Genomic DNA, 27,773 nt, shown 5'->3' with positions numbered 1-27,773 from the left:
TCATGCTCTATCTGAATCACAAAAGAAAAAAATTGGGTTCAGTGTCCCTTTAAACTCTGAGTCAAGTATAGAATAGCCTGTAGTGATACAATGTATACCAGAAGAGCAGGATTAATATAATAAGGAATCATTGCAGAGTAAAAATATCAGCTAATCTGCGGCTAAACTATCTGTGAAGCAAAATTGAAATATAACAAGGTATCTGCGGCTGCGCTCCTAATATAGCTGGAGCTATTAAAATTATAACTCTTTCAGGTTAAATAAGTTATAATATCAGTGGCTATCATAGTATCAAAAACTTCAGAGTAAGCAATGTTTTAAAAGGAGGGTCTATGCCCTTGTGAGAGTGCCCCTGACGCGCGTTTCACATAACATTTCTCAGAGGAAAAAGAGAGAACTTAGTAAAGACCATACGTATCTATTTGAGGTTGGGCACACAATGTAATATTTGATTATATTTCACTGATAAGCTAAGCTGAAATACTCAGCTTTGGAAGTTGGTTTATTATAAGCCTTACAGCCAGTTTCTCTCTGTAAATTTCACTATGAATATTTTATCATGTGTGTCTATACGTGTGATAATGTTTCTGGTGTTCCAAATTTACGTAGCTTGCAAAATGCCTTGCAGAATATATAAACTGAAGCTACTTATAAGTACATACTGATGTTCTATATAATCAAAGCTAAGAGGTACAGCTGAAGTGACATAAAAGGGCAATAGTACAATTCTCTAACGTGTTACAGCATTTTCATATTGCACTATTGCTTACAGACAACTATAGAGCTGATCATTATCTTCTGATTCTTTTTTGGCAGATAGCGATTTCTGTAAGTCAATCAAACAAGGTTTCTGCTGATAATACAAAATGTTACCTCCCAAAAACAAAGTGAAATCATTATTTGCCTTGTTCCTCTTGCAAATCTTAAAGGGATACTGAACCCAAATGATTTCTTTAATGGTTCAGATAGAGCATGCAACTTTCTCATTTACTCCTAGGGGGAGAATTATCAAGCCCTGAATGGATGCCCCTGTTTCTGCACAAGCCTTCAGGCTCACCGGAAAAAGCAGTTATGAAGCAGCGGTCTAAAGACTGCTGTTCCATAACTGATCCTCTGCCTCTGAGGCTGCGGTCTTCAATCCACCCGATTCTATATGATCGGGCTGATTGACACCACCTGATTGGCCGCAAATCTGCAGGGGGCAGCATTGCACAAGCAGTTCACAAGAACTGCTTGTGCAATGATAAATGTATGCTGTCGGCATTTATCGATGTGCGGCTGACATGATACACTACATCGTATCATGTCTGTCCGCACTTTAATAAATCGGCCCCTAATTCTATTTTTTTTTCTTCGTTCTCTTGGTATCTTTACTTGAAAAAGCAGGAATGTAAAGCTTACGAGCTGACCCATCTTTGGTTCAGCCCCTGAGTAGTGCTTGCTGATTGGTGGCTACATTTATCAGCAAAGTGGTCATATCTATTTGTTGGGTTATGGATCTGGCTTATTTGTACTAATGTAAACATGCTTATTGTTAATATCTTAGCTTTAGCTAATAGAGCAGGTAGCGTTAGCTGTTTGGTGACAGGTCTAACATATAGTAGGTGTGATATCAGTAAGGTGATGGTAAACAAAGTTAAAATCAGCTCTGAAGGGGAGCCACTCAAGAGTGGTATATGTGTGTATCTGCAAATCATCAAACATATTCCGCTCAAAATTTTCAGTGCATGTCAATCTTAGTTTAAATATGTATTTAATCCCTTTTGAGAGGGTTAAAGGGACAGTCTACCCCAAACTTTTTATATTTAAAAAAAATAGATAATCCCTGTATTATCTATTTCCAGTTTTGCATAATCAACACTTTTGTATTAATATACTTTTTACCTCTGTGATTACCTTGTATCTAAGCCTCTGCAGACTACCCCCTTATTTCAGTTATTTTGACAGACTTGCATTTTAGCCAATCAGTGCTGACTCATAAGTAACTCTACAGGAGTGATCACAATGTTATCTATATGACACACATGAAGTAGCAGTGTCTAGCTGTGAAAAGCTAGAAAATGGACTGAGATAAAGGGCTTAGAAACATTATACGTTATATTATAAAGTATATTAATATCATAAAGTTGGTTGTAAAAAAAGCTGGGGAATGAGTAGTAAAGGCATTATCTATCTTTTTAAAAATAACAATTTTGGAGTAGAGTGTCCCTTTAAATACATACTTCCCTGCAATAAATAATGCAGCAACAAAATACTCTAGTACTTTATTACTATTAATGTCCCTTTCAATGTCTCCACTCTGTATGTTTTTATCTGTTCACCAAAGCTTTGATAATTGAGCTTAAAGAAGATTTGCATAATCAACAAATGCAAGTGAACAAGAAAATGCAATAGCACTTTGTCTGAACTTCAAAGGAGTATTATATTTAGTTCCAGACGATTTTAAAAGTTATGTCTCTTTCCACTCCCCCTGTACCATGTGACAGCCATCAGCCAATCACAAATGCATACACGTACCATGTGACAGCCATCAGCCATTCACAAATGCATACACACTTATTCTTGCACATGCTCAGTAGGATATGTTGACTCTAAATCTTTAAATATTAAAAGACTGTGCACATTTTTTAAATGGAAGTAAATTTGAAAGTTGTTTAAAATGGCATGCACTATCTGAATAATGAAAGTTTAATTTTGATTGAGTGTCCCTTTAATGCAGTGACATGGAAAGTAGAGTTAAAAATACATAAAGACAAGGGCGTATTTCACTGGCATATGATATGCATTTTTATCATATAGTATTTTAAAATAATAAATGTGATCAAAGATCATTGAATTTTTCATTTTGCTAGTCATCCATTCTGGCAGATTCATTATCTTGTCTGGCTTAAAGAGAATCTGATGTGGGCAGAATTAATTAATATATTTGTATATTTAAATTGCAAAACTGTTTATTGGTGAAGAATTAATATGATATGCATGTGGATACCATATCTCTGACATGAATCATATACAGACCATATGTGTATACACGTAACTAGTTAGTCACTATGTATGCTTGCACAAATCAACTGCATGAAAGTTAAAATTAACCTTTCGGATAGAACATGCAATTATAAGATACATTTAAATTTAATACTTTAATCAAATTTACTTTGTTTTCTTAATATCATTTGTTGAAAAGCATAAGTAGGTAGACTCAGAAGCAATAATTCATTACTGGGAGATATCTTCTACTTGTTGACTACACAAATATGCCTCTTGTCATTGGCTTACCTCATGTGTTCAAATAACGCCCAGTAGGGCATTGCTGCTCCTTCAACAAAGGATACCAAAGAACAAAGGACATTTGATAATATAAGTAAATTGGAAAGTTGTTTAAAATTGTATGTTCTATCTGAATTGGAAAATAAAAATTATGGGTTTTCATGTCCCTTTAAATACAGTTATATGCAAGCAAGACAACAGTGCATTTGTATGGCCTGTTTTAAATATTTTTTTTTACAGACAGAAGGTAATGTAATGTTGAGTAAAGTATCATTTTAATTGATAATAAATATTGTTTAATGCAAACTTTAGGCTACATTTGCTACCCTACCCACACAAAACTTTCAAAATACAAGAAGTTGGGTCGAACAGTTTAAAGGGACACTAAACCCAATTTTTTTCTTTTATGATTCAGAGCATGCCATTTTAAGCAACTTTCTAATTTACCCCTACTATCAATGATTCTTTGTTCTCTTGCTATCTTTATTTGAAATAGCAGAAATTTTAGCTAAGGAGCCGGACCATTTTTGATTCAGCACCCTGGATAGCACTTGCTTATTGGTGGCAACATTTAGCCACCAATCAGCAAGCGCAACCCAGGTTCTGAACCAAAAATGGGCCGGCTCGTAAGCTTACATTCCTGCTTTTTCAAATAAAGATACCAAGAGAACAAAGAAAAATTGATAATAGGAGTAAATTAGAAAGTTGATTAAAATTGCATGCTCTATCTGAATCATGAAAGAAAAAAAAATGGGTTCAGTATCCCTTTAAGCAATCAAATTTTTTGTTTTTTAAAAAGGTTTCCTTTTAATATGTAAACTGGGCAATTTTATTAGTAACATAATTCCTTCTATGCTAACTGATGTAAAACTGCTACATAATCTCTGTTCTCAGGAGTCTTCAGGTTAACTTGGTAATTGACTGAACATCGGCCGTTGAATTAACAGTTTAGCTAGTAGTTTTACGCAGACAGAAATTGGTTACAAATGTGAAATTCCGGTGCCATTGTGTAATGTATAGCTTACTATCAATACTGAAGTGTGAATTTGCATAAATCTCATTAAAGAAATGTAGGAGCCCCATAAATCTTTTGATAAATGATTCTGACATTATTCTGAGTGTAATATATTAATTTTTTTGATACAAATAATTGTGCTCTGATCAGTGCAGATAATTATGGTGGTTAGAGGCAATACAAAAAGGAAATGACTAAAGAAGGAACGATTGTTTCATCTTAATGACAACATTTTTCATAAAAACTGAAATGAATGTGTCTGTGAGTGGGAACCTTTAAAATATTCTACAAAACTTTCTTACAAAATTTAGTTTTTTGGGTACTTATAGCTGTTTTTATGTAGCAGTATAAAAGAGAAGCCCATAATCTTTTAATCTTTTAATATAATAGAAAAAAATAAATACGATTATACCTTAAAAAATGTCATTTATACCACAGGGTCTGATCTAATGTGTCATTTATACCACAGGGTCTGATCTAATGTGTCATTTATACCACAGGGTCTGATCTAATGTGCTAACAGAGGGGCTGTAGGGCCAGGGTCTGATCTAATGTGTCATTTATACCACAGGGTCTGATCTAATGTGTCATTTATACCACAGGGTCTGATCTAATGTGCTTATACCACAGTGTCTGATCTAATGTGCTTATACCACAGGGTCTGATCTAATGTGCTTATACCACAGGGTCTAATCTAATGTGCTTATACCACAGTGTCTGATCTAATGTGCTTATACCACAGGGTCTGATCTAATGTGCTTATACCACAGGGTCTGATCTAATGTGCTTATACCACAGGGTCTGATCTAATGTGCTTATACCACAGTGTCTGATCTAATGTGTCATTTATACCACAGGGTCTGATCTAATGTGCTAACAGAGGGGCTGTAGGGCCAGGGTCTGATCTAATGTGCTTATACCAAAGTGTCTGATCTAATGTGTCATTTATACCACAGGGTCTGATCTAATGTGCTTAGTTGGTATGGGGCTAACAGAGGGCTGCAGGGCAGGGTCTGATCTAATGTCCCTAGTTATTATGGGGCTAACAGAGGGGCTACAGGGCCAGGGTCTGATCTAATGTTCCTAGTTGGTATGTGGGTAACAGAGGGACTACAGGATCAGGGTCTGATCTAATGTGTCTAGTTGGTATGGGGCTAACAGAGGGACTACAGGGCCAGGGACTGACCTAATATTCCTAGTTGGTATGTGGGTAACATAGGGCTACAAGACCAAGGTCTGATCTAATGTGCCTATTTGGTATGGGGATAAGAGAGATTCTGCAAGGCCAAAGTCTGATCTAATGTGCCTAGTTGGTATGGGGCTAACAGAGGGACTACAGGGCCAGGGTCTGATCTAATGTGCCTAGTTGGTATGGGGCTAACAGAGGTGCTACAGGGCCAGGGTCTGATCTAATGTGTCTAGTTGGTATGGGGCTAAAAGAGGCTGCAGGGCCAGGGTCTGATTTAATGTGCTTAGTTGGTATGGGGCTAGCAAAGGAGCTACAGGGCCAGGGTCTGATCTAATGTGCCTAGTTGGTATTGGGCTAACAGAGGAGCTACAGGGCCAGGGTCTGATCTAATGTGCCCTGCCTAGTTGGTATGGGGCTAACAGAGGAACTACAGGGCCAAGGTCTGATCTAATGTGTCTAGTTGGTATGGGGCTAACAGAGGTGCTACAGGGCCAGGGTATGATCTAATGTGCCTAGTTGGTATGGGGCTAACAGTGGAGCTACAGGGCCTGGGTCTGATCTAATGTGCATAGTTGGTATGGGACTAACCGAGGGACTACAGGGCCAGGGTCTGATCTAATGTGCCTAGTTGGTATGGGGCTAACAGAGGGACTACAGGGCCAGGGTCTGATCTAATGTGCCTAGTTGGTATGGGGCTAACAGAGGGACTACAGGGCCAGGGTCTGATCTAATGTGCCTAGTTGGTATGGGGCTAACAGAGGGACTACAGGGCCAGGGTCTGATCTAATGTGCCTAGTTGGTATGGGGCTAACAGAGGGACTACAGGGCCAGGGTCTGATCTAATGCGCCTAGTTGGTATGGGGCTAAAAGAGGGGCTGCAGGGCCAGGGTCTTATCTAATGTCCCTAGTTGGTATAAGGCTAACAGAGGGACTACAGGGCCAGGGTCTGATCTAATGTGCCTAGTTGGTATGGGGCTAACAGAGGGACTACAGGGTCAGGGTCTGATCTGATGTGCCTAGTTGTTATGGGGCTAACAGAGGGACTACAGGGCCAGGGTCTGATCTAATGTGCCTAATTGGTATGGGGCTAACAGAGGGACTACAGGACCAGGGTCTGATCTAATGTGCCTAGTTCGTATGGGGCTAACAGAGGGACTACAGGGCCAGGGTCTGATCTAATGTGCCTAGTTGGTATGGGGCTAACAGAGGGACTACAGGGTCAGGGTCTGATCTAATGTGCCTAGTTCGTATGGGGCTAACAGAGGGACTACAGGGTCAGGGTCTGATCTAATGTGCCTAGTTCGTATGGGGCTAACAGAGGGACTACAGGGTCAGGGTCTGATCTAATGTGCCTAGTTCGTATGGGGCTAACAGAGGGACTACAGGACCAGGGTCTGATCTAATGTGCCTAGTTGGTATGGGACTAACCGAGGGACTACAGGGCCAGGGTCTGATCGAATGTGCCTAGTTCGTATGGGGCTAACAGAGGGACTACAGGGCCAGGGTCTGATCTAATGTGCCTAGTTCGTATGGGGCTAACAGAGGGACTACAGGGCCAGGGTCTGATCTAATGTGCCTAGTTGGTATGGGGCTAACAGAGGGACTACAGGACCAGGGTCTGATCTAATGTGCCTAGTTGGTATGGGGCTAACAGAGGGACTACAGGGCCAGGGTCTGATCTAATGTGCCTAGTTGGTATGGGGCTAACAGAGGGACTACAGGGCCAGGGTCTGATCTAATGTGCCTAGATGGTATGGGGCTAACAGGGGGACTACAGGGCCAGGGTCTGATCTAATGTGCCTAGTTGGTATGGGGCTAACAGAGGGACTACAGGGCCAGGGTCTGATCTAATGTGCCTAGTTGGTATGGGGCTAACAGAGGGACTACAGGGCCAGGGTCTGATCTAATATGCCTAGTTGGTATGGGGCTAACAGAGGGACTACAGGGCAAGGGTCTGATCTAATGTGCCTAGTTGGTATGGGGCTAACAGAGGGACTACAGGGCCAGGGTCTGATCTAATGTGCCTAGTTGGTATGGGGCTAACAGAGGGACTACAGGGCCAGGGTCTGATCTAATATGCCTAGTTGGTATGGGGCTAACAGAGGGACTACAGGGCCAGGGTCTGATCTAATGTGCCTAGTTGGTATGGGGCTAACAGAGGGACTACAGGGCCAGGGTCTGATCTAATATGCCTAGTTGGTATGGGGCTAACAGAGGGACTACAGGGCCAGGGTCTGATCTAATGTGCCTAGTTGGTATGGGGCTAACAGAGGGACTACAGGGCCAGGGTCTGATCTAATGTGCCTAGTTGGTATGGGGCTAACAGAGGGACTACAGGGCCAGGGTCTGATCTAATATGCCTAGTTGGTATGGGGCTAACAGAGGGACTACAGGATCTAATGTGCCTAGTTGGTATGGGGCTAACAGAGGGACTACAGGGCCAGGGTCTGATCTATTATGCCTAGTTGGTATGGGGCTAACAGAGGGACTACAGGGCCAGGGTCTGATCTAATATGCCTAGTTGGTATGGGGCTAAAAGAGGCTGCAGGGCCAAGGTCTGATCTAATATGCCTAGTTGGTATGGGGCTAACAGAGGGACTACAGGATCTAATGTGCCTAGTTGGTATGGGGCTAACAGAGGGACTACAGGGCCAGGGTCTGATCTAATATGCCTAGTTGGTATGGGGCTAACAGAGGGACTACAGGGCCAGGGTCTGATCTAATATGCCTAGTTGGTATGGGGCTAAAAGAGGCTGCAGGGCCAAGGTCTGATCAGATATCTGAGCAAGTGGAAGAGCAGTTTCAGCGATAGGGTCAAGTTTTAGACTCAGCATGTACTTATTTTGCAGTAGTGGAGACAACACACTTTTTGGTGTTAAATTACAGAAATAGCAGGCTAAAATAAACAGTGAGAATGTTATGCAAAAATATATATTTTTTTTTTTTATTCAAATATTGTATGGGAAATATATTTGACTTTGTATATTCTTCAGTTCATTCAATTTATTTTTTTCTTACCATATCTTTTGGAAGACTATTTCACATATCTACTATATAATCTGTGATTTTGCAAGGTGCTTTTACACCTTCTAACCTCCGGCTACACAACTTCTGATGTCCAACAGTTTTCTGCAAAAAAATAAAAAAAAATAACCTTTCTTCCAAGCTTTAATTTAAAGGGACACTCATCACTTTGAGTAGATACACTGAATTTAATTTGCTACTCTAGGAAAAAAAATACTTTCTCAAATGGCTACTGTCATTCTGTTCCAGCTCCTGGTCAGATCTAATCTCCAAGAAGAAACGGCAGGTGTGAGTGTCGGGAGAGAAATCCTGACAAGCCACTAGCTCTGAGGCTAATTGCCTTTGTCCTGCCAATGCATCTCTGCTTACAAGATCACAGGCACACAGCTACACAACTTAGTATTGTAAAATAATAAAATAAATAGGGGAAAAATTACCAGGGGTCAAACTTAGTTCACAAAGCTGAAAAGAGAGTCGATGTCGACCTTGATGGAAAGAGAGAATGAATGCAAGCTGAAGATGAATAGAGATTATCTAGAGGATTCAGTACGCTTAACTGGCCTGTCGGCATCCTTAAGGGGAAAAAATGGTTCTTATAGAAAAGTAACTATGAGACTCATTCTAATATCATGTTCAGCTAAATGAAGGATGCCAACAATTCTACAGGAGGATGAACTGAAATGAGAACAAATGATACCTCCGTTCTCTGTCGGAGGAGCTGGAAGAACACAATGTTGTGTGATGCAACTGGGATGCTCCCTGTGAAGGGTTAACACAATTTAAAATGATGGAAAATGTTAAATATATTGACATAAGATTCTGAATTGATCTAGTATTTTATATATACTTTCATTCATCAAGTTTAATTAGAGATGTGCTAAAGCAAGTTTTTTAGTCTGTTCTATTTATTTTACTCTCCCCCCTATGGCTGCCCACTTCAAATCTCTTTTTTATTTAGGGGACATTTTCACCTCTTATCCAATAGGCATTCTAGCCATAAGCCGCTAAAAAACAAAATTGTTTCAAGAAGAAAAAAAAAAGAGTTTTGAAGTAGGCGGCCGTAGGCGTTGATAGTAAAAAAATATAACTTGTTTTAATTGATCTCCAATTACGCTAGACAAATGAAAGTGTTTATAAAAAATGACACAGGATCTTATGTCAATATAAGTACAATTTACAGTCACTTTTCGTAGTTAGGGTGACCCTGTTCTCAATAATATCAATATACAGAGAAATGACAGAATGATTTCTGCAGTACATGGGTAATAATCATTAATTGGTAAAATGTGTTAGGGTGCAATTTTATGGATGTGAGTGTGAAGCTATATGGCTGCACCTCACAAACAAGACTAAATCATATGTCTGAGGTTGCCTTGTCTTTTGTTCAGAGGGGTATTGCCCGGTATACCTAGAGATATTTGGCTGCACCTCACAAACAAGACTAAATCATATGTCTGAGGTTGCCTTGTCTTTTGTTCAGAGGGGCATTGCCCGGTATACCTAGAGATATATGGCTGCACCTCACAAACAAGACTAAATCATATGTCTGAGGTTGCCTTGTCTTTTGTTCAGAGGGGCATTGTCCGGTGTACCTAGAGATATATGGCTGCACCTCACAAAAAAGACTAAATTATATGTCTGAGTTTGCCTTGTCTCTTGTTCAGAGGGGCATTGCCCGGTGTGCCCAGAGATATATGGCTGCACCTCACAAACAAGACTAAATCATATGTCTGAGGTTGCCTTGTCTCTTGTTCAGAGGGGCATTGCCCGGTGTACCTAGAGATATATGGCTGCACCTCACAAAAAAGACTAAATTATATGTCTGAGTTTGCCTTGTCTTTTGTTCAGAGGGGCATTGCCCGGTATACCTAGAGATATATGGCCGCACCTCACAAACAAGACTAAATCATATGTCTGAGGTTGCCTTGTCTTTTGTTCAGAGGGGCATTGTCCGGTGTACCTAGAGATATATGGCTGCACCTCACAAAAAAGACTAAATTATATGTCTGAGTTTGCCTTGTCTCTTGTTCAGAGGGGCATTGCCCGGTGTGCCCAGAGATATATGGCTGCACCTCACAAACAAGACTAAATCATATGTCTGAGGTTGCCTTGTCTCTTGTTCAGAGGGGCATTGCCCGGTGTACCTAGAGATATATGGCTGCACCTCACAAAAAAGACTAAATTATATGTCTGAGTTTGCCTTGTCTTTTGTTCAGAGGGGCATTGCCCGGTATACCTAGAGATATATGGCTGCACCTCACAAACAAGACTAAATCATATGTCTGAGGTTGCCTTGTCTTTTGTTCAGAGGGGCATTGCCCGGTGTGCCCAGAGATATATGGCTGCACCTCACAAACAAGACTAAATCATATGTCTGAGGTTGCCTTGTCTCTTGTTCAGAGGGGCATTGCCCGGTGTGCCCAGAGATATATGGCTGCACCTCACAAACAAGACTAAATTATATGTTTGAGGTTGCCTTGTCTCTTGTTCAGAGGGGCATTGCCCGGTGTGCCCAGAGATATATGGCTGCACCTCACAAACAAGACTAAATTATATGTCTGAGGTTGCCTTGTCTCTTGTTCAGAGGGGCATTGCCCGGTGTACCTAGAGATATATGGCTGCACTTCACAAACAAGACTAAATCATATGTCTGAGGTTGCCTTGTCTCTTGTTCAGAGGGGCATTGCCCGGTGTACCTAGAGATATATGGCTGCACCTCACAAACAAGACTAAATCATATGTCTGAGGTTGCCTTGTCTCTTGTTCAGAGGGGCATTGCCCGGTGTACCTAGAGATATATGGCTGCACCTCACAAACAAGACTAAATCATATGTCTGAGGTTGCCTTGTCTCTTGTTCAGAGGGGCATTGCCCGGTGTACCTAGAGATATATGGCTGCACCTCACAAACAAGACTCTGTCTCTTGTTCAGAGAGTCATTGCCTGGTATATATATTGCTATACTAGGTGCCCAGCTGCTGCTTAGTTTACATTTAAATTGAATCAGGTTTACTTCACATTTAACAAACAAACGAACAAACAAACAACTAAAGTGCTGCTGTTCTGGGTGGACAATTGAAACAAATGTATATATTATACTGTGCCTCTAACAGTGCTAATAAGGGCTGCAATGTCCTCACATACAGGGATTGGTCTAATTGCTTTGTGGAACAGCACACTATTTGCTACCCGGACGTAACTGCCCCTGTATGTTACTGCAATTGGAGTTCTTATGCCAAACCTCACATTTTGTTGTAGATAAAACACTACTTATCATGATGCCTTTCCAGCAGATTTCTTTAAAACTTATTTTAACCCCTCAAAAGTGTTAGTTGGTGAAGCTCTGCATCAGGTACAGCCATTTTGAAGCACGCACCTTGTGACAAAAGTAGAGCATATTCCAGTAGCAGGCCTACTCAACAGAGGGCCCTGGTCCAATTACTTTTGGGCCCCCAAAGGTAATTCAGTAGTAATCAATAGTAATGATATACATGTAGCTCTGTATAATGAGATAGATAAATAGATAGATGACAGATGGATGATAGATAGATAGATAGATAGATATGATAGATAGATAGATAGATATATGACAGATAGATAAATAGATAAACAGATAGATATATAGATAGATAGATAGACAGATAGATAGAAGATGATAGATAGATAGATAAATAGAAAGCTAGATATATAGATAGATAGATAGATAGATAGATAGATAGATAGATAGATAGAATATATATATATATATATATATATATATATGTAATAATATATAGCTAGATGGATAGATAAACAGATAGATATATAGATTGATGGATAGAAAGATAAATAGAAATCTATAAAGATAGATATAATATATATATATACAGTATATATATATATATATATATATATATATATATATATATATATATATGTAATGTAAGACACGACAAGAGAACTCATCCGGGAAAGTAGCCAGGATGAAAAAAAGACAGGGATTTCAGCACTCTTTTGAAAATAATCAGTATTTTACTAGCACAATATTATATACATTGATTGCAAAGGAGATGGCATACGGGACCTTCCCTCCGCCCTTACACTACAAAGAAAGGCAGAATTCACAATGTGAAAAAATTAATCATCAAATTGCAACAGAAATATATTACAAAAAATATAATGCTATTGGACCTATCGAGTCCAATAGACAAAACCTGACCGGTCAGGGGATGTGCGATACAAATTGCCCAGAAATATAGATGCAGCAAAATGCAGTGTTGGCTATAGTGAGACCTGTCACACTTCCTACACCCAGCTGCACACAGCACCCCTGTAAGAGGTTATCGCTGGGCAGGTTGAACGGTATATGGGATCTAAGAAAGTGATGACAGCCTTACGACAAGCGGTATATAATTATCAGGCATACCTTGCAACATGTACAATATTTTTAGTATATACAGAGGGAGAGTGTGTTACAAAGATCAACTACACCCTGCTGCATCCGACACCTCACCCAGGAGGTATGAACGGTCAGGCAGGTAGTGAAAATGGGATCTAAGTGATCGATGGCGACACACCCTCAGGATATGTACATAGGTTTATAAGCCAAACATTTAAATCTTCATGTGAAAATGGCATAGATAAACTTAATATCAAGGCATAGGTTGATGCCTGAAATAACCAGTGGACACATTAAAGCAATAGCGTAGGTACATGCTATACAGGCAAGCAAAAAGATATGTTAGTGCTAAGCATGCATCCATCCATTTGTTATTGGATAAGCTGTGATCCTTGAAAGTTCCTAAGGAAAGCTGTGCACCCTCTCGACAGAGCGGTGTTTGCCAAGTGCAAAGTTAACGCACAAAAACCAGCGTTGATTAGTACAGTTAGCGGCAAGGAATCTAATGACAATATGGAACCATACGACCTGATTGATTCAGTAATTTGTAGGCCGTGTCAGGTAGCTGTAAGTCCATGACAGTTGATGCCAAATGTTGATCCGGACTTTGCTTAAAAGATGTCTATCTAGTAACCGCAAGGCTTGTTGAAAGTTACTTTCTCCGAGGTCCTCACACGCACATCACGTGATCCGGTCGGCTGGACCTATGCCGACGCGCGTTTCACCCGTGCGTCCAAGTTGCTTAACGGGCTTCGTCAGGGCGTAATATCCATGGTATCATTGTCTCCATATTTATACAGAGTATAGTTAGCGCCTCTACTGACAGGTGAAAATATTGCAGGTAGATACAAAGTATCCAAACTTAAAAACAAAATATCTATACTTGAATTTGAGTAACAAGCAGACTTACTTTACTATATGTTACATATTTATAAACACCAATAATTTGGCTATATTAATGTTGCAATCATCAATTTGACGTAAGTTTACTTAGTTTAATTATATGGTAAACAAGACCCTAAAAAATGTATGTATTTACAAAAAACAGGCTATGTCCAATGTATCATTAAGGCCTGCAGGAAGCTGTGTACCCAAAATAGAGATCCACCTGCATTCCTTCTGGAGGAGTATTTTATCGTTGTCCCCTCCTCTATTATTGGTAATACCCCTATCTATTCCAATAAAAGAGAGGGAGTCAGGATTACTGGCATGCATAAGTTCATAATGTTTAGCAACATTGCTTTTCTGGTTTTTGTACTTTACATCATCCCGGTGCTCTGTTATCCGGTCTTTTATGGCCCTTCTCGTTTTTCCCACGTAATAATGTGGGCAGCTACACGAAAGGAGGTAAACAACCCCTTCCGTATTGCAATTCACAAAGTGTTTTAGAGTGTAAGTTTTACCTGTATGTGTTGCAAAATGTTTAGTCTTGACCATAAACTTACATGCAACACATTTACCACAGGGATGATTGCCATAGGATCTATGTTTAGAAAGCCAATTTTGTTGTTTAGAGACTGACATATATTGGCTTTTTACCAATTTGTCTTTTAAATTTGGTGCCCTTTTGGCTGTGATGTTTGGAAAATCCCCAACATCACGAGATACTGCTTCATCACTAAGTAAAGTGTGCCAATTTTGTGCCAGAATTTGTTTCAGTGATGTCCAGTGGCAATTATATTCAGTGACCAATCTAATTTTTGATTCACCGACCTTGTCTTTAGGCACAAGGAGCCTGTCTCTATTAGAATTGGCCGCACCATTCAGAGCTTGTTTAACTATCCTCTTGGAGTATCCTCTACTCAGAAATCGTTTTTCCATTTCAGCCGCGTGTTGATAGTATTTCCCTTTCGTGGAACAATTCCGGCGTAGCCTGAGAAATTGGCCCTTGGGAATACCTCTTTTTAGGTGGCTCGGATGATGACTTGAAGCGTGAAGTAGGCTATTGGTGGCAGTACCTTTACGAAAGTTTTCTGTCACCAAATAGCCATTGTTAATCTTCACGTTAATATCCAAAAAGGATATTTCTTCCTTACTATACTGTAAGGTGAGTGAGATGTTACTCTTATTGTTGTTTAAGGAGTTTACGAATTCTTTCAAATCATACTCCGAGCCTTCCCAGACAAGGAAGACATCATCCACATACCGTAACCATATGTGGATGTTCTCTTCGAAGAGGGGGTTCTGGTACACTTCCTCCATCTCCCAGATGCCTAGATGGAGGCACGCATAAGTGGGAGCACATGTTGCTCCCATTGCTGTTCCCTGTTGTTGGGAATATATCTTGTTATCGAACATGAATACATTGTTGGTGAGTGTAAATTTTAACAGTTCGATTACAAAATCTGTATGTTGGATTGCGCTCGTACCTCTCATTGATAGAAAGTGCTTGCAGGCCCTAAGGCCTAAGGACTTCCTAAGAAAGATTGATAGATTGGTGATCCCAGACAACGACATTTTGGTTACTCTCGACGTGGAGGGACTGTATTCATCAATCCCCCACGAGGTGGGCCTTAGGGCCTGCAAGCACTTTCTATCAATGAGAGGTACGAGCGCAATCCAACATACAGATTTTGTAATCGAACTGTTAAAATTTACACTCACCAACAATGTATTCATGTTCGATAACAAGATATATTCCCAACAACAGGGAACAGCAATGGGAGCAACATGTGCTCCCACTTATGCGTGCCTCCATCTAGGCATCTGGGAGATGGAGAAAGTGTACCAGAACCCCCTCTTCGAAGAGAACATCCACATATGGTTACGGTATGTGGATGATGTCTTCCTTGTCTGGGAAGGCTCGGAGTATGATTTGAAAGAATTCGTAAACTAATTAAACAACAATAAGAGTAACATCTCACTCACCTTACAGTATAGTAAGGAAGAAATATCCTTTTTGGATATTAACGTGAAGATTAACAATGGCTATTTGGTGACAGAAAACTTTCGTAAAGGTACTGCCACCAATAGCCTACTTCACGCTTCAAGTCATCATCCGAGCCACCTAAAAAGAGGTATTCCCAAGGGCCAATTTCTCAGGCTACGCCGGAATTGTTCCACGAAAGGGAAATACTATCAACACGCGGCTGAAATGGAAAAACGATTTCTGAGTAGAGGATACTCCAAGAGGATAGTTAAACAAGTTCTGAATGGTGCGGCCAATTCTAATAGAGACAGGCTCCTTGTGCCTAAAGACAAGGTTGGTGAATCAAAAATTAGATTGGTCACTGAATATAATTGCCACTGGACATCACTGAAACAAATTCTGGCACAAAATTGGCACACTTTACTTAGTGATGAAGCAGTATCTCGTGATGTTGGGGATTTTCCAAACATCACAGCCAAAAGGGCACCAAATTTAAAAGACAAATTGGTAAAAAGCCAATATATGTCAGTCCCTAAACAACAAAATTGGCTTTCTAAACATAGATCCTATGGCAATCATCCCTGTGGTAAATGTGTTGCATGTAAGTTTATGGTCAAGACTAAACATTTTGCAACACATACAGGTAAAACTTACACTCTAAAACACTTTGTGAATTGCAATACGGAAGGGGTTGTTTACCTCCTTTCGTGTAGCTGCCCGCGTTATTACGTGGGAAAAACGAGAAGGGCCATAAAAGACCGGATAACAGAGCACCGGGATGATGTAAAGTACAAAAACCAGAAAAGCAATGTTGCTAAACATTATGAACTTATGCATGCCAGTAATCCTGACTCCCTCTCTTTTATTGGAATAGATAGGGGTATTACCAATAATAGAGGATGGGACAACGATAAAATACTCCTCCAGAAGGAATGCAGGTGGATCTCTATTTTGGGTACACAGCTTCCTGCAGGCCTTAATGATACATTGGACATGGCCTGTTTTTTGTAAATACATACATATTTTAGGGTCTTGTTTACCATATAATTAAACTAAGTAAACTTACGTCAAATTGATGATTGCAACATTAATATAGCCAAATTATTGGTGTTTGTAAATATGTAACATATAGTAAAGTAAGTCTGCTTGTTACTCAAATTCAAGTATAGATATTTTGTTTTTAAGTTTGGATACTTTGTATCTACCTGCAATATTTTCACCTGTCAGTAGAGGCGCTAACTATACTCTGTATAAATATGGAGACAATGATACCATGGATATTACGCCCTGACGAAGCCCGTTAAGCAACTTGGACGCAAGGGTGAAACGCGCGTCGGCATAGGTCCAGCCGACCGGATCACGTGATGTGCGTGTGAGGACCTCGGAGAAAGTAACTTTCAACAAGCCTTGCGGTTACTAGATAGACATCTTTTAAGCAAAGTCCGGATCAACATTTGGCATCAACTGTCATGGACTTACAGCTACCTGACACGGCCTACAAATTACTGAATCAATCAGGTCGTATGGTTCCATATTGTCATTAGATTCCTTGCCGCTAACTGTACTAATCAACGCTGGTTTTTGTGCGTTAACTTTGCACTTGGCAAACACCGCTCTGTCGAGAGGGTGCACAGCTTTCCTTAGGAACTTTCAAGGATCACAGCTTATCCAATAACAAATGGATGGATGCATGCTTAGCACTAACATATCTTTTTGCTTGCCTGTATAGCATGTACCTACGCTATTGCTTTAATGTGTCCACTGGTTATTTCAGGCATCAACCTATGCCTTGATATTAAGTTTATCTATGCCATTTTCACATGAAGATTTAAATGTTTGGCTTATAAACCTATGTACATATCCTGAGGGTGTGTCGCCATCGATCACTTAGATCCCATTTTCACTACCTGCCCGACCGTTCATACCTCCTGGGTGAGGTGTCGGATGCAGCAGGGTGTAGTTGATCTTTGTAACACACTCTCCCTCTGTATATACTAAAAATATTGTACATGTTGCAAGGTATGCCTGATAATTATATACCGCTTGTCGTAAGGCTGTCATCACTTTCTTAGATCCCATATACCGTTCAACCTGCCCAGCGATAACCTCTTACAGGGGTGCTGTGTGCAGCTGGGTGTAGGAAGTGTGACAGGTCTCACTATAGCCAACACTGCATTTTGCTGCATCTATATTTCGGGGCAATTTGTATCGCACATCCCCTGACCGGTCAGGTTTTGTCTATTGGACTCGATAGGTCCAATAGCATTATATTTTTTGTAATATATTTCTGTTGCAATTTGATGATTAATTTTTTCACATTGTGAATTTTGCCTTTCTTTGTAGTGTAAGGGCGGAGGGAAGGTCCCGTATGCCATCTCCTTTGCAATCAATGTATATAATATTGTGCTAGTAAAATACTGATTATTTTCAAAAGAGTGCTGAAATCCCTGTCTTTTTTTCATCCTGGCTACTTTCCCGGATGAGTTCTCTTGTCGTGTCTTACATTACATTACTATTTAAGGGTCTGCACCACATTTATCTATAACTAAGGTAGAGCCGATTGCGGCATCCTTTGTATTACTAGCCCTTAGCAATTGCTTCTCTCCCGTATTTATTTCTTGATATATATATATATATATATATATATATATATATATATATATATATATATATATAAAGTATATATATATATATATATATATATATATACATACATAGATAGATGAATAGATAGATAGATAGTTAAACAGATAGCAAGACAGACAGACAGACAGACAGATAGATAGATAGATAGATAGATAGATAGATAGATGATAGATAGATATAGACTGGCTGCTATGGACCACCCAGCACTTGCACCCTGGCGTCACTGCACCTGCCGCACCAATGGTAGTTCCGCCCCTGGCAAATTCACAGATGATTGATGTCTTTTTGACAAATCGTATCATGCACTTCCGGTTTTCATGCTCAGCACAGAGAATGAGACAAACCCTATATTTTTCCTGAAGGCTTTTTATATTTGTTATGCAGCTTTTATACTGTGTGGAAAAAAATGCAAAATAAATCTTACACTGTGTGATCTAAACTCAATTGCAAGGTATATCTTTATAAAAAGGCTGTAACATCAATGATCTGTGAATGTGCCCTGCTACGTGCGTTAGAAGATGGGGGCACCAGTACTCACTAGCTGGCACCTGTAATGGGATATAAGAAGAGAACAGCTTTAAAAAATGCTGTAGGTGCAGGACCCAGAAGTTTAAAGGGACATGAAACCAAAAAAATTCCATCATTTTTCAGAAACAGCATGTGATTTTAAACAACTTTCCAGTTTACTTCAATTAACTAGTTTGCTTAGTTCTCTTAGTATAATTTATTGAAAAGCATATCTAGGTAGGTTAAGGCTGGGAGCTAACTGCTGATTGGTGGCTGCACATACATGCCTCTTGTCATTGGCTTACCAATGTGTGCAGCTAGCTCCCAGTAGTGCATTGCTGCTATTTCAACAAAGGATACGGGAATGAAGCAAAATTGATAAAATAAGTAAATTGCAAAGTTGCTTAAAAAATGTATGTTCTATCCAAATATTGAACTAAATGTTAGATTTAAGGTCCCATTAATGCCCCTTTAATCACTAAAATCCATGGGCACAAATGGGTTATCCGATCAGGCTGATTGCAGTCCGCCACCTCAGAGGGGGCGGACGAGTTAAAGTGAAGGTAAAGTTACCTTGACGCTGATCCACAATCAAATTCTATGTTACAAATAAATAGGAGTTTCATACATGATTTTTTTAAATATTTATTATAAATACAGTTATCTTGGTTTTAGTTCCCCTTTTTCAGCTCCGCAAAATCAACCCGTGTTTTTTATTTTTTTTTAATATCCTGGTCACGTTTTTCGATCAGCCAGTTGAAAATCTGGCCGATAGGCGGCCGTGACCACACGTCATCCGCCTACTTGATGCTATGCTCATGCGCTACAGTCTTCATTTCTGAGTAGAAGCGCGTTCCCCTTTTTTTTAATCTGTTTCGCCGACTATCGCATGCGCATTAGTGATTGATAGTCAATTTGCGCATGCACATTTTGAATGTAACACGCTTCTGATCTTACGTATAGAGCGGGTGGGACCGCTCTATACGTCACAGCACCTAGTATCCGGAAATAGAGGTTGGGAGGAGATATCTTAGACGCGGTAGGGAAATATATAGATATAAATACATTAAAAATATAAAAATATATATTAAATAAAGTTAGCGATTAGCTTATTATATGGTCAAATAAATCATTCATATACTCGAATTTAATAAACTTTACCTTCACTTTAAGGAGCAGCGCTGCTTCTTAACTTACTCTTCAGGCGGACCTGAAGCGGGGTGGGTCGGAAGCAGCATCCGCTTCTTCATAAATCAACCCCTATGAGTTATGTGATACAATTAATGAGGTTATTCAAATGATGAGTCCCATATCATTAAGATGGAAGCCAAGAGGAAAATTTCCCCTCCAATTGAGTCAAGAGGAGCAAATGATAAAACGTAACGTGAAGTAGGAACCACCTCCCAACAACAGCACAACATCAACAGAATGAAATGCTTTTAACTGAAAACAATAAAAAAATGACAAAACAAAAATCAAAAAAAGTTAAATGACAGAATCGCATTAGTTTCCACTTTGCTAAGGTGAGCTGTTTACGATATTTTTTGTTTATCGATGACCCAAAAAATAGTAAACAAACAATTCCACAGCACCTTCCTTTTTAAGAAGATTTATTGAACTTCTTCTCCCATGGAGGTACAAACAAGTTACCCCTTAATCATGCTGGGATAACCTCCCGAAACGTTGTAGTAACCTGTTTGTACCTCCATGGGAGAAGAAGTTCAATAAATCTTCTTAAAAAGGAAGGTGCTGTGGAATTGTTTGTTTACTATATTTACAGAGGTTGACAGTCCCTCTTACCACTTGCACCTATCTGATTCACCTGGGAGCTGTACACTGTCTTATCTGTGACTATGACCCAGAAAATGCTTCCTATTCCAGATAACCTCCTTCCACCATAACTATTCCCCAAGTATGGTCCTGTTCCTCCTGTCTCTGATTCGTCCTTGAGAATCCAATATAGCCATATTTTGTGAAAAGATTCTCTTGTACCCAGTTCCCAAGATGCTAGATCATACATAGTGTATATGTTTTTTTATTTTCTTTCTTATTTCTAACCAGGGGCGTACTCCGGTCTTCCAGTATTTTTAAACACACACTTTAAAGGGACAATATACAGTAAAATGTTTCCCCTTAATGTGTTAATTGTTATAATAGCTGCAGAGTTTAAAATGTATAATAATTTGTCTTTTTAGGTTTATTTTAATATGAATGAGCTATTTCTGCTAATTGAAACCACAACCTCATAAAAAGAGCTGAGCTTGTAGGGAGGGCAACCCTTATTTTATCTGTGTAATTATTTACACAAACTCCTCCTTATCTCATTTCTCACTGTTAACTCAAAAAACAATACTTAGAGTCTAAAATTCAAAAGCTAAGGTTTTCTAAAAGATCTCGTCAGTATGGAGAGGTCCCTAAACCAATGTCACAAACACAAATTTTAGTTTGAAAGATCTTTATCTCACTATGCAGCGTTTTGTGTGTGAAGGAGAGACACCTACATTACAATATAAGGTCTAACTCTAAAAAAATCCCAAAGATTTGTCCTGATTTCTCTCCTTGCCGATGAGCTTTAAAATATCAGACCCTTAAAGAGAACAATGGAAAACTAACATTTTATAATCTCTCTTTCACAGCCCCTATTTGGATCATGATTTTATCTAAACCTTCTTGTTTATATATATACTGTATCTATAACCAGGACTTAAATACTGATATTTTCAGTATAGGTGGGAATGCAGCAGTCAAAATTACAAATGCAAAATAAAGGTAGAGGAACTATTGGTAAACAATTTAATACACTTTAGCAGATAAAATAGATTGTTTGAAACACCGAAGAGAATAATACAGTATACTGCCCCTTTAAGTCCTGCTGAGTAGGACACAACAAGTGATTGGTGGCTTCATATGCATGCCACTTTTGATTGGCTCACTGACTGTGTCCTGCTCAGAGTAGGAGTTCAGCTATGTGTTCAATCCCTTTAGGGGAGGTTAAACACAAAGGGATTATTAACAATCCTTTAGGAAAATGTATCTAATAATCATCAAACTATTTATTTACTAATCCTATAAACCATCAAGATGGTATCTGTTGGCGCATAACAAATAACCGATAATAATAATAATATACAATGAACAAACACAATAGGGTAGATTTACCATAGCCATCCATGAAGGGAAAACACACACCGGTCAGTATACTTAAAAACAGGATCTTTATTGGAGTGGATAAAAACAAAGTAGGAGACAAGGCTCCATTAAACAGGAGAAAAGGCTACAGTTTTCTCCTGTTTAATGGAGCCTTGTCTCCTACTTTGTTTTTATCCACTCCAATAAAGATCCTGTTTTTAAGTATACTGACCGGTGTGTGTTTTCCCTTCATGGATGTCCCTGAACCGAGAGGTTGGTGAAGATTTGTGAAGTATCCTTTCTGTTAGCCAGGCTCCTTTGTTTGTTTGGTATATACGTCACAAGTGTACGCCGGAAGCGGAGGCGTTAGGACCAGAGCTCCAGGAAGCATCACCGGACGAAGGACATGTGCCTACGCTGAAGCGAACGCAACCTGAATGCACGGATCCCTGGAAGTGGTAAGCGCCAACCTTCTTCTTTCTTCTGTTTGCTAGATTTACCATAGGTTGAACAGACATGATTCACTGTAGCGAATCATGTCCGCTCGACCTCGCTTAATGCCGACAGAGTATGCATTTCTAGTGAAATGCCTGTGCAATGCCGCCTCCTGGTCACCGGCGGCCGCTAGCAGGGGATGTCAATCATCCGGATCGGATCGGAATGATTTTAGTCCGCCACCTAAAATGTGCTTATTAATTTCCATTTCTAGCGGACCAGAAACGATGGGCGTAGAAAGCAGCATCCGCTGTTTATTGAATCTTCCCCTATATGCTATTGTAAAGAGCACGTTAATGTCAGTATAATCCATAGTTTTTTTTGTTATTTACCTTCAACTTTGTAAATGGCAAGTAAAAATATTGTGATCTTTGTCACGTCCCTGCGCCGGCCCCCTTTGCAATTCTATTTTTTTTCCTTTAATAACCAACCAATCTGTCATTTAACTTACTCTCCACCTTCTCTATTGAGTCACTTGTATACCGGTCCCACACGCTCTACACAGTACTTAGATGAAGACTAGAAAATCTATAGGGGGCGGAGAGAAGGTGATCGATAAAGTAAAATAATAGTTTTATTCTAAAAAGCAGCATTTAAAAAAGAAAAAAGATATTGTGGATTATATATTATATTAACAATCTCATTCTAACCACAGTCAGTTAAATCCATATTATTTATCACTTTAATGGTTGATTTTGTAGAAAAATCATTAAATAAACTTTTTCTAAAGAATTGTGATTGACCACTAAGTAGGGAGCAACCATTATTGCCTAAATAACATAATGTTATACGTTAGAACATTTCTCATTATTTATACATTCTGTGCTATTAGTTATTTGTCTGTTTGCTAAGTAACAATGTACTGGCTGGAAAGTATGTGCTCCCCTTCTCAAAAACCATTCTTGCACTAATTTATATCTTACAATAAGTACTGGATACTGATACTTGAGAAACAAACTATGCTGCTATTTACACAGCAACGAAAATGAAAACAAAATGACTCTATAACACTGATGTAAATAAGATTTGTAAAGCAATAAACCGCTGATTTGTGGTTTTATCTACTCAGTTATATTTAATTTTACATTATACTTTCAATACGTTAGCAAATGCAGATCATTGTAGTGTCATATTAGAATTATAAGGAAACTTGATGTAATGTGCGTTATCTAAAAATCTCTTGTGTTTTAAGGATACTGATGATTCATTGAAATTTCAATTTATCTTAAATGTTTCTAAATAAAAGAAGGGTCCTCTGTTAAGTTGGTGCCGGCACTTTTCAGTATAGTTCATATACAAGATGACTTTGGGTGCTAGAATTGCTGCTGACCTGTATTGTAGAGACTTTTTTTATTTATTTTTTTAATGTGGATCTAATACAAAACCCAGGCAGTGCAAGGTATTCCAAGACATGAAATCTATCCTATATCACAAAAGTACATATGCCTGACCACTAGAGGCAGTCTATTCACTGATGATCACTATAAGAGTCCCTTCTCTGTTGATCTCGATAGACAGTCTGTTCACTGTTGACCACTAGAGGCAATCTTTTCACTGCTGATTGCAGCAGTCTGTTTATTGCTGATCAATATAAACAGTCTGTTTATTGCTGATCACTATAAGCAGTCTGTTTATTGCTGATCACTATAACAGTCTGCTCACTGCTGATCACTATAAGCAGTCTGGTCACTGCTGATCACTATAAGAGACTCTTCTTTGTTGATCTCTATAGACAGTCTGCTCACTGCTGACCATTAGAGGCAGTCTGTTCACTGTTGATCACTATAAGTATTCTATTTATTGCTTATCACTTTAAACAGTCTGCTCTGTTCACTGTTGATCACTATAAGCAGTCTGTTTATTGCTTATCACTATAAGCAGTCTGTTCACAGTTGATCACTATAAGCAGTCTGTTCACTGTTAATCACTATAAGCAGTCTCTTTATTGCTTATCACTATAAACAGTCTGCTCACTGCTGATCACTATAAGCAGTCTGTTCACTGTTGATCACTATCAATAGTCTGTTTATTGCTTATCACTATAAGCAGTCTGTTCACTGTTGATCACTATAAGCAGTCTTTTTTTTACTGTTGGTAGATTGTTCATTGTTGACCATTAGAGGCACTCTGTTCACTGTTGGCAGTTTGTTCACTGTTGACCACTAGAGACAATCTGTTCACTGTTGGCAGTTCGTTCATTGTTGACCATTAGAGACAGTCTGTTCACAGTTGGCAGTTCGTTCATTGTTGACCATTAGAGGCAGTCTATTCACTGTTGGCAGTTTGTTCACTGTTGACCATTAGAGACAGTCTGTTCACTGTTGGCAGTTTGTTCATTGTTGACCATTAGAGACAGTCTGTTCACAGTTGGCAGTTCGTTCATTGTTGACCATTAGAGGCAGTCTGTTCACTGTTGGCAGTTTGTTCACTGTTGACCATTAGAGACAGTCTGTTCACTGTTGGCAGTTTGTTCATTGTTGACCATTAGAGACAGTCTGTTCACAGTTGGCAGTTCGTTCATTGTTGACCATTAGAGGCAGTCTGTTCACTGTTGGCAGTTTGTTCATTGTTGACCATTAGAGACAGTCTGTTCACTGTTGGCAGTTTGTTCATTGTTGACCATTAGAGGCACTCTGTTCACTTTTGATCACTAAAGGCAGTTTTTTCACTATTCATTACTAGAAGCAGTCTGTTAACTAATAGAGGCAGCCTGTTCACTGGCACCCATAGGATGTCTGTTCACTAGTACTCATAGCCAGTCCATTCACTTGTACCCATAGCCAGTCTAGTCACTAGCATCTATATACAGTCTATTAACTAGCACCCATATTCAGTCAGTTCATTAGTACCTATAGACAGTCTGTGCACAAGCACTTCTAGCCAGTCTGTTCACTAACAGCTCTAGTCAGTCTGTTCATTAGTACCTAGAGGACGCTTGTTCACTGGCACCTATAAGTGGTCTGTTCACTAGCATCCATAGGCAGTCTGTTCACTAGCACTCATAGGCAGTCTGTTCACTAGCACCCATAGGCAGTTTGTTCAATAGCACCTATAGCAAATCTGTTCACTAGCACCTATAGGTGGTCTGTTCACTAGCACCCATAGGCAGTCTGTCTACTAGCACCTATAGCCAGTCTGTTCACTAACACCTATAGCCAGTCTGTTCACTAGCACCTATAGCCAGTCTGTTCACTAGCACCTATAGCCAGTCTGTTCACTAACACCCATATTCAGTCTGTTCACTAGCACCTATAGCCAGTCTGTTCACTAACACCTATAGCCAGTCTGTTCACTAACAGCTCTAGTCAGTCTGTTCATTAGTACCTAGAGGACGCTTGTTCACTGGCACCTATAAGTGGTCTGTTCACTAGCACCCATAGGCAGTCTGTTCACTAGCACTCATAGGCAGTCTGTTCACTAGCACCCATAGGCAGTTTGTTCAATAGCACCTATAGCAAATCTGTTCACTAGCACCTATAGGTGGTCTGTTCACTAGCACCCATAGGCAGTCTGTCTACTAGCACCTATAGCCAGTCTGTTCACTAGCACCTATAGCCAGTCTGTTCACTAGCACCTATAGCCAGTCTGTTCACTAGCACCTATAGCCAGTCTGTTCACTAGCACCTATAGCCAGTCTGTTCACTAGCACCTATAGCCAGTCTGTTCACTAGCACCTATAGCCAGTCTGTTCACTAGCACTTATTGGTGGGTGGTCTAATTACTCTAGACCTCTGAATGAGGTCACTGAAGTGACTAATTTTTAATTGGCAGTGGATCTGTTTTATTGCATAATGATCTGAGTCCTAGATATACTGTATTATTCTGTTTATTTGGTATTATGATTCAGAAATGCATTTATGGTTAATAGTGTTGCATGTTGTCAATTTCACTTGAATTCAGTCTGTTTCATGGAAATGTAAGAATGTTTGGTCACCTTCATTGCATAACATAACACAGCAGTCTGAAAAAGCTACCCAGGTCATGCTTGTGCTCTACAAGACCTGGCACTGTATAATCTGTTCATGTCTGTCTCCACAGGAACGTCAGTGACACAGCTACTTGCCCGAGACCCCGACAATGACAAACTGGTGTATGGAGTTGTGGGAGATGAAGCCAGTAGATTTTTTGCTGTAGAAAGTGAGACTGGAGTTGTTTGGCTACGACAGCCCTTGGACCGAGAGGTGATGTTCAACCGCAAACTGTGAAGTGCACAAAAATGTGATAACAAAAATCCAGATATGTCCTCTTAGGGTGACCATAGTTTCACAAAGGGACATTAAACCCCCAATTCTTCATTGTACATGTACACCCTCCCAGCCAGAGGTGTATAAAAAAACATCTCTTAAGTATTACAGATGTTTAATTTACATGAAATATAAGTGTTAACCCTTGTCATATTGTAGCACAGACACGCCCCTGCAGATATTGCTGTTAACCACACCCCCGCAGATATTGCTCTTTCCACACAGATATTGCTCTTACCAACACCCTGCATATATTGCTGTTAACCACACCCCCGCAGATATTGCTCTTTCCACACAGATATTGCTCTTACCAACACCCTGCATATATTGCTGTTAACCACACCCCCCGCAGATATTGCTCTTTCCACGCCCCCGCAGATATTGCTCTTACCAAGGCCCCTGCATATATTGCTCTTACCCAAGCCCCTGCATATATTGCTCTTACCACGCCCCCGGCAGATATTGCTCTTACCACCCCCAGCAGATATTGCTCTTACCACGCCCCCACAGATATTGCTCTTACCATGCCCCCACAGATATTGCTCTTACCCACGCCCCCGCAGATATTGCTCTTACTACGCCACCGCAGATATTGCTCTTACCATGCCCCCACAGATATTGCTCTTACCACGCCCCCACAGATATTGCTCTTACCATGCCCCCACAGATATTGCTCTTACCCACGCCCCCGCAGATATTGCTCTTACCATGCCCCCACAGATATTGCTCTTACCCATGCCCCCGCAGATATTGCTCTTACTACGCCCCCACAGATATTGCTCTTACCACGCCCCCACAGATATTGCTCTTACCCATGCCCCCGCAGATATTGCTCTTACCACGCCCCCGCAGATATTGCTCTTACCACGCCCCCGCAGATATTGCTCTTACCACGCCCCCGCAGATATTGCTCTTACCACGCCCCTGCAGATATTGTTCTTACTACGCCCCCACAGATATTGCTCTTACAACGCCCCCACAGATATTGCTCTTACCCATGCCCCCACAGATA

General features: G+C 40.0%; 1 protein-coding gene across 1 annotated transcript in view; it reads left to right on the top strand.

The window, feature by feature from the left end:
* The window catches only part of CDH23 (cadherin related 23), a 1,210,211-nt gene that overhangs the window by 276,656 nt on the left and 905,782 nt on the right, over window positions 1-27,773 (top strand). The window contains exon 4 of the mRNA XM_053692025.1: window positions 26,556-26,698. Coding sequence (XP_053548000.1) covers window positions 26,556-26,698 — 143 coding nt within the window. The remainder of the gene's footprint in view (window positions 1-26,555; window positions 26,699-27,773) is intronic.

The sequence above is a fragment of the Bombina bombina genome, chromosome 9, assembly GCF_027579735.1.
Source record: "Bombina bombina isolate aBomBom1 chromosome 9, aBomBom1.pri, whole genome shotgun sequence".
Classification (NCBI taxonomy): domain Eukaryota; kingdom Metazoa; phylum Chordata; class Amphibia; order Anura; family Bombinatoridae; genus Bombina; species Bombina bombina.
Note: the sequence above shows the minus strand (reverse complement) of the source record. Positions and strands in the feature narration are given on the sequence as shown.